Source organism: Equus caballus, chromosome 12 (assembly GCF_041296265.1).
Source record: "Equus caballus isolate H_3958 breed thoroughbred chromosome 12, TB-T2T, whole genome shotgun sequence".
NCBI lineage: Eukaryota > Metazoa > Chordata > Mammalia > Perissodactyla > Equidae > Equus > Equus caballus.
Genome location: NC_091695.1, coordinates 38,106,221 through 38,117,676, shown reverse-complemented (window position 1 = coordinate 38,117,676; position 11,456 = coordinate 38,106,221). Strand labels below are relative to the sequence as shown.

General features: G+C 51.0%; 1 protein-coding gene across 1 annotated transcript; it reads right to left on the bottom strand.

The window, feature by feature from the left end:
- Positions 1–1,806: 1,806 nt before the first annotated feature.
- Positions 1,807–11,000, bottom strand: LOC111775948 (pepsin A-like). The gene is made up of 9 exons (XM_070230523.1): positions 10,945–11,000; positions 10,325–10,484; positions 8,186–8,303; positions 7,222–7,340; positions 6,307–6,506; positions 4,630–4,746; positions 3,359–3,503; positions 3,168–3,266; positions 1,807–2,100 (listed from the first exon to the last, which is right to left on the bottom strand). The coding sequence occupies exons 1-9, from the start codon at positions 10,998–11,000 to the stop codon at positions 1,951–1,953; spliced, it is 1,164 nt and encodes a 387-aa protein (XP_070086624.1). The 3' UTR covers positions 1,807–1,950.
- Between the last annotated feature and the right edge of the window lie 456 nt (positions 11,001–11,456).

The following is an 11,456-nucleotide window of genomic DNA, read 5'->3' as shown; positions in this document are numbered from 1 at the left end:
TCAACCGTGGTCTTAAGCACGGCCTCAGTCAAATCAGATCCACTCTCTCATCTTATCCCGGTTTTTGCCTTTTAAAAATTCATCTCCAATTCATCACTCAGTCAACAAATATTTATTGTGTGTCTGCTGTGTGCCAGGACCTGCTCTGTTCCTGCAGCCAAAACAGTTCAAGGATCACAGTCCCTGTTCTGGTGGGTCTGAAACACGTGCTCCCATGAAAGCATGATTACTGATGTGCCAAGTGCCATGAAGGAAAGGAGGGCTGGGCTCAGTGAGAGGGTGGGCCAGGGAGGCCTCACAAGGAGGTGACATTTAAGCTGAGATCTGCAGGACGCTAGGCCTTAACGGGTCAAGAAAATGGGAACAGCAACCCAAAGAAAACCGTGTGGGCAGATCTCTGGGGGTGGAGAAGTTTGGGTATTGGAGGAGGTGGAAGAAGGCCAGTGTGGTGGGAGCTCAGGGTCAGAGTGATCAAGGAGAGGTAGAGAAGGTAAGTAGGGACCAGAGGATGCAGTGCTGGGCAGCCACACCAAAGGTTGATTGTCTTATTCCAAGTGCCATGGGAAGGTATTAGTTAAAGGATTTAAGCAAGGGAAGGATGTGATCAAATTTATGTTTCAAACAGATTGTTCAGCTGGGGAAAATGGGCCACACGGGACGTGAGTGACACTTGGAGACCTGGCGCATGTGGCTGTGGACCTGACCCCACCCCTTCTAGACTCCTGACATCTTCTATGGTGTGAGTGATAAATGATAAATTGGGGGATGATGTCACAAGCGTTTCCAAAGCCATCTTGTTCTGGGCACCCCAAAGTCACTCCCTCTCAGCAGGGGCGCCCAGCTGCAGCCCTCAGGCCAGTGTCTCCAGAGGGCAGTCTGGGATCCAGCTGTCGGTAGAGGCAGGAGCTATGGGAATTGTCCCACTGAGCGTGGGTGTCGAGGAGTGAAGGACTGTGATAGGTTTACTAGCAAGTGAGGAACTGGGATCCAGCTAAGCCGAGTTACAGTGAACCAGATCACTTTGCAGCAGGACTTCTCAGAGCTTTGCTTGGAAATGAGCCTTGTGAACCTTGAAGAAGGACCTAGAATGCAGCGTGCTCCATGCTTATTTGAAATTCTATTTTCCATTGAACATTTTCCTACCAAACTCAGTCTGAGAAACGCTGCTCTAAATAGTTCTTGTTTGCTAATGGGCATGCTCAGTTCCTTCCTCACATCTCGCAATGTGCAGGAACTGGAAAACCAGCCTCTTTAATCACTGATGGGGTAACGGCTCAGTTCAGTGTCTTGCATCCTGACTGCTGAGAGGGTCTCCGGTGTTAGTCTGCATCAACCCGTTAACCAGAGACCAGCCTGGTAGATTTTGGGGTGTTAGCTTCTGTCACTTCTCTGGCACATGTCTTCCAGAAAATTCTGCTTGCCTGGCCTACTTAGGAATGTCACCATCAGTGGCCATGTCCCAAGATCTCTTTCCTTTTCTCATTATCTCTTATCGGCTTTGTGAGTAATAACAATTTGCCTCCCTCAACCAAGAACTCAAGGGCTCTATTCTATGAGGAGGCAACGGGCCTGGCATTTCTGGTCCCCACGTCTTAATATCATGCTCACAGTCAGACCTGCTGTTGCCCTTATGTCTTCCTGGCTGTATTATGAAGTGTGTGCCGCCACTGTCTCCGTGTTTGGTGCTGTCCAAGTAGTCATTTCTGCCCCCAGGTCCTGGTGTTCTGACTCTGGTGATGTGAAGGAGAAACATCAACAAAGAGAAGCAACTTCAACAAACATGTTTCAGAAGATTGTGCTTTTATGCTATGCTACTGGAATGAGAGGGAACAGGGCCAAGATTCCACCTCCACGATCCCACAGGAAGAACAATCAGGAGAATTATGCACATCTAGGAGAGGGGAGAACTGAGGCCAGATCTTCCAGTAAAGTGGCCGGGTAGACTCAGGCTTAGGCCACAGGAGCCAGACCGATCTGGTTGTTGGCTCTGTCGAAGACGGTAAAGTACTGGCGGATGAAGACGTCACCCAGGATCCAGAGCTCTCCACTGCTGGTGTCCAGGTCCATGCCTTCAAAGCCGCTGATGCAGCTGTCATCCTCCTGCAGAAAAGGAGGATAAAACCAGAGATAGGAAACAGACTAAGTGGTGACAGGTGCTTGGGGATCAGCATCAAGGACCATAGTCCACTACAAGGCACGTGCAAGGAGGAGCTTCCTGCCTCGTGTGTGGGGACTTGGCTCTTCTTAGCCTGGGGTCCACGTGTATGAACTGTTCACTACACTTGGTCCCAGGGATGACCAGACATATTCCAGTATCTCTGGCAGATGCACAAACCCTGAAGCCAGGATTGGAGCTAGAGGGTTTAGGGGAACTCAGTTGTTGGGAGGAATTTGGGAGCCCTGGTGATACAGCCTTTTCTGATTATTCTAATCCCTTCCAGAGGTGAGCTATCAGTTCTTTCCATTCACTCGATCACTGGTCCACAACCTCGGCTGCATATTAGAAGCTCTTAGGAAGCTTTGCACCCCACCCCACCAGCCAGGCCTCACCCCCTACTAATTTATCCACATCCCTCAGGCTGTGGCTGGGCATCAGTCCTTCTTGTTGACTAACATGGACCCACTGGGCAAAACGAATATTCCACCTGCGTTATCACAGATGGAAGAAGTTGGCCTGTGGCTCATTTGGAAAAGATGTGTCACTTGGTAGAGATAGTGGGGGTGTCATAAGCCATGACCCCATGGAAGTTACGATCGCCATTTGCCCAACCCTTTGTAGCGTTGATGTGGTCAATATCACTTGACTACCCTAACCACATTCTGAGTGTGGGGAAAGCCGTAGATCAGATGAGGAAACTGTGGCTGAGAGAGGTTGCAAGTGACTCAGAATCAATGGGCTAGTAATTGAGATCCAGAGTGTGGACTCAGGGGTCCAACTAGAAATCCTCTTTCCATGCCATCACTGTTTGCCTGCCTTTTCCCCTTTGAATGCTGTTTCCAAATTCTCATTCACGCATTGATTTTGAACGTATTCTTTTTCTGCGATGGCTGTCCAGAGCAGATGTCAGCTTCAGCTCGTAGAACTGCACTTTCTCCACTGCCAAGGGGGAGTATGTGGCCACATTCTATGGAGGTGCGTGTAGGTGGGAGACACGGAGCCCCCTTACCTCTAGGATGTAGGCACTGGGACTCAGAGGGAACTCAACGCCGTTGATGGTGAAGACGATGTCAGGCAGGCTGTAGATGGATGAGCAGCTGATCACCGCCTGGAAAGAGCAAGGGTTGGAAGGGATTGCCTTCCTTCTGCATGGCGGTACCACCGCCTTGGTCTACAATGGGGCAGTGAAGTCCTGCCTACCTCGCCAGAGGAGTCCTCACTGGCTCCGATGTAGCTCTGGATGTTGTCAATGCCAGAGGTTGGGCCAGCCAGCAGAGAGGTGCCGGTGTCAACAATGGCCTGGCAGCCCCCGCTGCAAGCGATGGACTCTCCATTCATGGTGATGCTGAAAGCGAGATGCGAGTAAGGGTCTTTCAGCTGAGCCCCCCGGGAGTCATTTCTCCAGGGAGGAACCAAGTCACCCCAGAGGGTCCTTCCCGCCCAACCATTGGCCAATACATGAAATGTCAGCTTCTCTCCTTCACGCCCTCATTCATTCATGCATTCATTTACTCAACAAATCTTTACTGATGCCTACTCTGTGCTAGGCCTGGGAGATGAAATGCCAAACGAGGCAGCCTCACAGTTTTTGGCTGCAGGGAGCTCACAGTCTAGCTAGAAAGATAAGTTAGACCAAGGAAGAGCCGCATGAGCGGGGCACAGGACAGGGGAACAGAAACACAAGCCAGGGTGAGGAGCAACCTAGGAGGGCTTCTCAGAGAATCAGACAGCCCAAGGTGGCCAAGGAGGTGAAGAGCTGGAGGAGGACGTCCCAGGCAGAGGGGAAGGCATGCAAGGAAGGATGAGACAAGAGGAGCAGGGACAGGAGTGACAGGAACTCAGGAAGTTTTTGCACGGCTGGGGCAGACGTGAGTGGACCCAGTGTCCCAGTTTGCCCAGGACTCTCCTAGCTTTAGAACTGAAAGTCTTGAGTCCCAGGAAACTACTGACACCTGGGCAAACCTGGAGTAACCCTAGCAGGTCAGTCAGGGGGAGAACAGTGGGGGAACGAGGCCGCACGCATGAGGGGCGGGCCCATAAGTGGAATGGGGATGGAATGGGTTCAAACGACTTCTCAGGCATTTTGCCCTGTCCCTAGACTGAAAGTGACATTTTTCCTAGAATGGGAGGAGCACGTGCCAGGTCACAGGTCCCCTAAATGCCAAGATGTGTGGACTGGTGGGTCCTCCAGCTCTCCCCAGGGACGCTGATGTCCTGTCTCTGTGAGCAGAAGGAAAGTGGCTGCTCATCCTTGCAGAGCATCTGGGGTCCCAGGCAGCTCTGCTTCTCAAGTCAGATGATTTTCTTGGATTTCTCTGCCTTGGACAACTTCCACCCTCTACTCCTGGTGCACATTTTCCTATCCTGGCTGTTCCAGGGAGATTCTGAAAGCTCAGTTAACTATTAGTCCATAGAGAAATGAGATCTGAGGTCTATCAGGCTAGTGCCCATCCGCGGCGATGTGATCTCACCTGTCCACGGTGATCTGCCAGTAAGCCTCTTCAGAAACAGGCACCCAGTTCAGGCTTCCAGAATAGTAAGAGGAATCGATGCCACCGAACATCACCACGCTGCCACTCTCGTCATCGCTGTTGAAAGTGGGAGAAAAGACAGGAATTCATTCTTTCATCTGAACATCTGCTGTGTGCATCCTAAGAGTTACCCTTGATTGGGCTCTTGCCTGTGGCAGGAGCCATGCTGAGTGTGACAGACAGGGTTCCTTTAATCCTCACACCAAGGCACATATAGTGGTGACATTTATTATTCTGTCCCCTTTACAGGGAGGAAGCTCAGGCTCAGAGAAATGGGATGACTTGCTCAAGGTCCCCCAGTCAGGGGGTGCCAGAACCAAGATTAGAACCCAGGACTTTCTGGTGCCAGAGCGTGTGGTTTCTACCACATCCTCACTCTCGTTGCCCTGGGGACCTCAAGAGAGATGAACGCGTGACAGTGTTTGGTCTTAAGGACTTGATAGTATAGAAGCCTGGTTCTCAGCCAGGGGCGCTTTTGCCCCCAGGGGACATTTGCCAATATCTGGGGACATTTTTGATTTTCATGATTAGGTTGGGGTAAGAAGTGCCACTGCTGTCTAGTACGTAGAGTCCAGGCAGGCTGCTAAAGATCCCACAATGCACAGGACAGCCCCGAACAACAAGGAATCATATGTCCAAAATGTCCACAGCGCTGAGACTGAGACACCCTGATCTCGTTGGGGAGATCAGATGGCCCCCAAGAAGTATCTAAGTTCCCGTAAAGGCGGAGGATGTCTAGGAGCCGACGTGACTGTTAAGGGGCCAACAGGATAATAGGGCCCTCCTGTTGTAAATTACTCCTGTTGTAAGTTTCCTACTTGTTACCACAATATTCATTATCTGAATCTCTGCAGCTTCAGGTTTTATAGGGAAGCAAATATTTGTGATAATAAGAAATTAATCATCAAAGACAGGTCACAGATATGACAGTCCCCGCTCACCTCACCCCACATCAACTTTCCTGTAAACATCTGACGGTAAGTACAACGTGACACAACGAGTTTACAGTAGAAGACTGAACAGCTAAAGAAACATATCAACAACGACAATGGCTTCAAAAGAGAAGGATGAGAGCATCAGAGGAAAGCTGAGAGTCTCGGGAAACTGATGACACCCTCAGATATTCCTGTGTAACCTCGACTCAACCAAAACCAAACTGGTTTATTCTTTATTCATTCTTAGGATTAACTCATTGTCACAACTGGAACCTAGATCTTGTTAACAAATGACCTAAACTTGCTTTAGTCACTTGGATGTTCCATTGTTTAAGACATAAGTCCCCATCAAATATTCTTTTCATTGCTTTGGAATTTTGGCCCCTCTCTTTAGTGTACTCATTTTAAATCGTGGTCTTTTTGGGCCAACGATGAGGGGACTGGGGCGGGAGGGAAAATGGCTGACATTTGACTTGTGTAAGTCAGGATAACAAAGACTCAGCTGGTAAATGAGATGAATGAAGACGGTTCATCAGAGAGAGATTTGGCCCCATTCTCTCCAAAGGTACAGTTCTCAAGCCTTAGGATTTGACCCTTCAAATCCCATGCTGGCTGAGACCCTCTTTTCCCACCCAGTGCCCTCTTCTGGGCCAGGTGACCGTGGCCTCACCGCTGGACTTACGAGCTCAGGTAGACAGAGAAGAGGTCTTGGGAAACCAGACCCTGGTCCCATATGTTGTCAAAGACGGGAGTGGCCCCGGAGGCGGAGATGCTGGGGTAGGCAAGACCCAGGATGCCGTCAAAGGGAGCGTAGTACAGGAAGGAGCTGGGCTCCGACTCGCTCAGGCCAAAGATCTGGTTGGTGTCCTCGATGCCTCCAACCTGAGTGGGGGGAACCAAGATGTTCACAACCAGCTTGTGTTGACTGAGCACTGCAGGGTGCCAGCCCTGGGCACAAAGCATCCCTCGTTCATCTCATGTAGGATTTGGCTTCCTGGGGATCAGGCTGGTAGGAGGGGAGAGGGATGGTCTCTGGGAATGTTTGTTATTCTGCTGGAAGTAACCTTTGCAGCTGATCTCCCGATGGACACAGTCTGCAACTTGGTGTGAGAATTTGCTGCAGAACAGATGGGGTCTGTGAGTTGCTGTGTGTTCCAGATGTTCGGATGCAAATCACACCCCAGGCAGATCAGAGCCCTAGACCCCTGCCGCACCATGGAAGGGGAGGTGCTTTTGAAGCTTCCGTGATTAGAGGGGCTGCTGAAGGTGGGGGGAGGAGAAAGAGGAGGAGGTGCTAAAGGAGAATGGAGCCTTTTCCTATCTTCTCTCCCACAATCCATAGCACTCAGCTTGGATGGGCTGAGGGTGGCTTATGGCTCCAGGCATCCCCCCCCTTACCCACTACTGTCCCACCTAGAAATGTCTGTGACGTCTCTGCCACTTCTGCATCCCCCTCCTCAAATCAGGTGACTGTAGCGATACTGAAGCCCGTATTGCTTGAATGAGCTGATTATGGGGGAGCACTGTGGCCTCCACGGTCCCCTGAAGCTGGTCCTTGGACTGGGCAGGATGAGTCATTGGGGCAGCTGGTGCTCACCCTGACAGTATCGTATCCGAGGACGCCTGTCATGCTGCCGGTGCCGTAGGTGATGGAGACCGACTCACTGGTGGCCTCGTAGGTAGAGGAATCCTCAGGGTTGAAGCGGTTGTGGTCGGCTGGGAGGGGAAGAAGTGACATCATCAACCTCAAAACCCAAGCAAGAATCGTGGCCAGTGATGTCTTTCTGGGGGGGCTGCCTTGGTTTGGGGTGGGGCTTTGGAGGACAAAGGTGCCCTTTCCCCAGATGTTGGAGCCCAAACATCTCCAGGTTCCATTCCTGCCTGGTTGGACTAAGTGGGACCATCTGCCTGGTGGAAGGTCCCCAGCCAACTCCGCGGTCCTCCCAAGGACCCCAGGCAAACACTGAGCAGAGCAGGTCCACGGCTGCCCATGGCAGGAGCCCCTTCACAGTGCACTGTGAACAGCCCATGACACAGCTAAAATGTCACGGTCACAGTTTTACAATGCTTCGGTTCAAGTTATGAAGGGGAGGATTCCAAGAGCTCCTCCTCTGAATCAAAAGTCAGGTTAACATGCTGGAAGAGGAAGGAACTTGAAACACTGTCTGTGAATCCCAATGACAAACTCTGTTTTGTTAGTGAACAGACGGGTTTTTTTTTTTTTAAGTGAGTTCATGATTCAGCTGTCATGCTTTTGAGTCACATTTTCCTAACCTCCCTCTCGCTTTGGTCCCCCCTTACTTCCCTGAGCTGTGCTTGTTCAGGTGAGCTGCTCTCTGCCATTGGACTGAATCCCTTTGGGGGCAGGGACCATGTGTGATTCACCCTCTGTCCCCAGGGCACCTGAGTCCTTGCTGGGCATATAGGTGCTCGGGAAATGCCTGATAGAGAATTCCAGAGGGACTCCAACAGGCTGGAAATCGCAATTATTTGAAGCCCCTGAGCGTTCAGGGCTCCCAGGTCAGTGTGTGCTGGGGTCCCGGGCAGGGCCAGGCACTCACAGCAGGCGAGACTGGAGCAGTAGGTCGAGGGCACCCACAGGTTGGAGGAGCCGGTGTCAAAGATGACGGTGAACTCCTGAGCGGGAGTTCCGATGCTGATGGTGCCGAAGTACTCCTCCTGTGGGGCGGGGACAGCACAGGTCACTCCCCATCCTGGGACCCCTGCCAGGGAGCAGGGCCTCCTGGGGCTTCTCCTCAGCTCCCCACCCTCACTGCTCTCCTTGCCTTTCTCTCCCTGTCCAATGCAGCCATCCTTCAAGGCCCCGCCTGACCTCCCCTCCTCCTTGATGTCTTCCCTGATTCCATCCCTGTTTCCCTCTGACTGTCTCTTCAAAGCACCATCAACACCTAATAAGAATCTGCTGTCCCCTCTTCAGCTCTCCTCCTGAATGTCTTAGTCATCCCATCCTAGAGGACACACCATCTCAGAGGACAGTAGGTAACCTTATAGCACCCAGCAGAGTAAACGCTCAAAGGTGCATTCAGTAAATGGTTGGTCAGGAGATAAAGAAGTCCTCTAAAGCTGGAAACCCCTGGAGATATCTTGTTCCTAAATCGAGTTGTGTACAGCGTGCTTTGAGGAAGGGCGTGGTCAGGATTTTTATTCTTAGCGGCAGCCCTGTTTCCCTTGCTGGAAGTTCTAGCCACACTGGTCTGGCTCTTCTTTGTTGATGACAAGCTCATTCCCATCCCAGGGACTTGCCCTTGCTATTCCTGTGCTAAGAAAATGTTTCTTCTGGATCTTTCCTTGGTCTGCTCCTTCTGCTCAATCATTCAGAGCTCTAGTCACACATCACCTCCACCAAGAGGCCATCCCTGACAACTTCATCTAAGTTTGCCCTTCCCCCATTCTTCTTCTTCCCATTACTCTAATTAATTAGCTTTTCTTTTCATCAAATGTCATTATGTGACGTTATCTTGCATACTATTTATTTGTCACCTATTTGCCTTCTCCTCTGGAATAAAACTCCAGCAACTTTGTTTCTTCATCACTGTTTTCTCAGCTCCATGCACAGAGCCTCTGCCACATAGTAGATGCTTCATAAATATTTGTTAACTGAATAAATGGGCTGACTTTACCAAGCTCTTACCAAGACCCAGGCGCTGTGCTAACCCTCCAAAGAAACATTATCGTGTTAACTACTTGCAACAACCCTCTAGTGGTACATATTCATGGCTGTTTCACTGATGAAGAAACTGAGGCTCGATCAGAGAATTTAAATGACTTGTCCAATGTCACTTGGCTCAGAACCATTTAGCTCAGATTTGCACCGGGTCTGGCAGATTTCACAGGCTAAGGTCATAACCACGGGCAACATTCCTTCCTATCGTTGGCCCTGTGCCTCACACAGGAGAGACGCAATATCTACAGAAGGGCAGGCCATTGCCATTGCTCTCTAAATAGAACAATGAGAGATCATCCTGAAACTCCACACTGATCATGGCAACCCTTCTGGTTAAGAAGATTCAGTGGCCATGAGGACACATGCCCTCATCAGCGACTCTGATCTGGCTCTAGCCACCAACCCCACAGTCCTCACTCTGCGCCTCCCTCCCTCTCTGCTCTCCATGAACACTAGCTCCTTTCCTCAAATGCACTCTGCTCTCTGCTGTCCCAGGGTCTGGCACAAGCCATCCCGCTCTTGGGGACAATCTCTTGCCCTCTCTGACCTCCACTTCTCCGTCATTGACCAAGGGAGGTGTCCTTGCCTGCTACCTGCAGCCTCTCACATTGTCACCTATACTGCATAGCCTTTGGTCTGTTTGTACTTTTCACTGATGGTTAGGCTCAATGATGATTGTCTCTCCCTACTAGACTGTGAGCCGCATGAGGGCAGGGGCTGTGCCTGGTTTTCTATCCTGCTGCTTCCCCCAGGTCCAGTACAATCCTGGGCACATAAGGAGGTGCTCTGCATACATAAACACCAAATGAATGAATGAATGAATGAACAAAAGAATGAGAGCAACATCTCTGATGTGACTTTTCCTGTGCCTCTGAGATCCAAGGAGCAGACACCTGGGTCACTGCCTCAGGGCTTAGAGCACTGCTCCACCTTCCAAGACCCCTGGGAACCCCTCTTTCCTCCAGGCCAAGTCCTCAATGCCAGGCCCCACCACCCTGCATGGCCCTGCACTCACATCCATGTAGTTCTCCAGGCCCTCTGTGGCTGCCAAAGTGGCTGCCTCCTTGGGGAAGTACTTGCTGGCTGGGTTGCGGGGATGCTGCTTGAGGAAGTCTGCCAGCAGGCCATTCTCGCGCAGGTTCTGCCTCAAGGACTTCTTTTTGACAAGCGGAACCCTGTGGCAGAGCGTTTGCAAACAGGATGGTTGGAGGAGGAAGTGTAATTGGGGAAGGAGTCTGCTCATGGGGTGCTGTGGAAGGCAGGGAAGGTCAAAGAAGCTGATTCCAGAGAGGAAGAAGGAAGGAAGTCAAGAGAGGAGATGCTCCCATTTTTTCTCCACAAATGAAGAGAGGTTCAGTGGCTCCCCAAAGTCGCCTGGCCCAGTGATGGAGCTGGCTACCAAACGCAGGCTGGACTTGAGGGCCAAGTCTGTTAAGCACGTCTGCGGGGCTGTTTCCCCAGAAGGACAGAGAGAAACAAGAAAAGAGACTCAACACAGTGGAAGAGAGTGAGCAGTTGTATGAAGGAAGAAAGGAAGAAGAAAACTTGGGGAGGAGAGGAAGACAGGGTGACAGGCAGTGAAGGGAAGCAGCCCCTTGGAAGCTGTTCTTCGTGCCACGTGTCCCCCAGACTCACTTGTAGATAAGGCACTCAGAGAGCGCCACCAAGCTGAGCAGCAGCAGCCACTTCATGATTCTTCCTGGGTCCCAAGTCTCCAGAGAAGGGAAGAAGGGTGGAAGGCGTACAGCAGAGGCAAGAGCTGCTCCTTATATATAGCACAAGTCCTCGGGAACCTGCCTTATCAGCCTCCAAACGTCATCCATTATCCTAGCCCCAAACACAAAGCTTCCTGATACGATTGTCCTTGCCCCTGTGCCATGTTCTGAGAAGTTTCCATTTGGGCAGTTTTCCATTGTAACCACATCCCACGATTAGGATGCACCTGCATAGAGCGAGCCATGGAGTGGTGGCTTGTTTCTCAAACAACGAAAAGGGCCTGCATGGAAACTTGACAAGCAGAATATCTTGACAAAATTGTTCTAATGTGCACTTAACATTGAACAGATGTCAAAGGAGTTCAATGTACCCCGATTTCTCCCACTGGGACAGATGGCTGGGATTCTTGGAGAACCAACCCCACTTAGCGA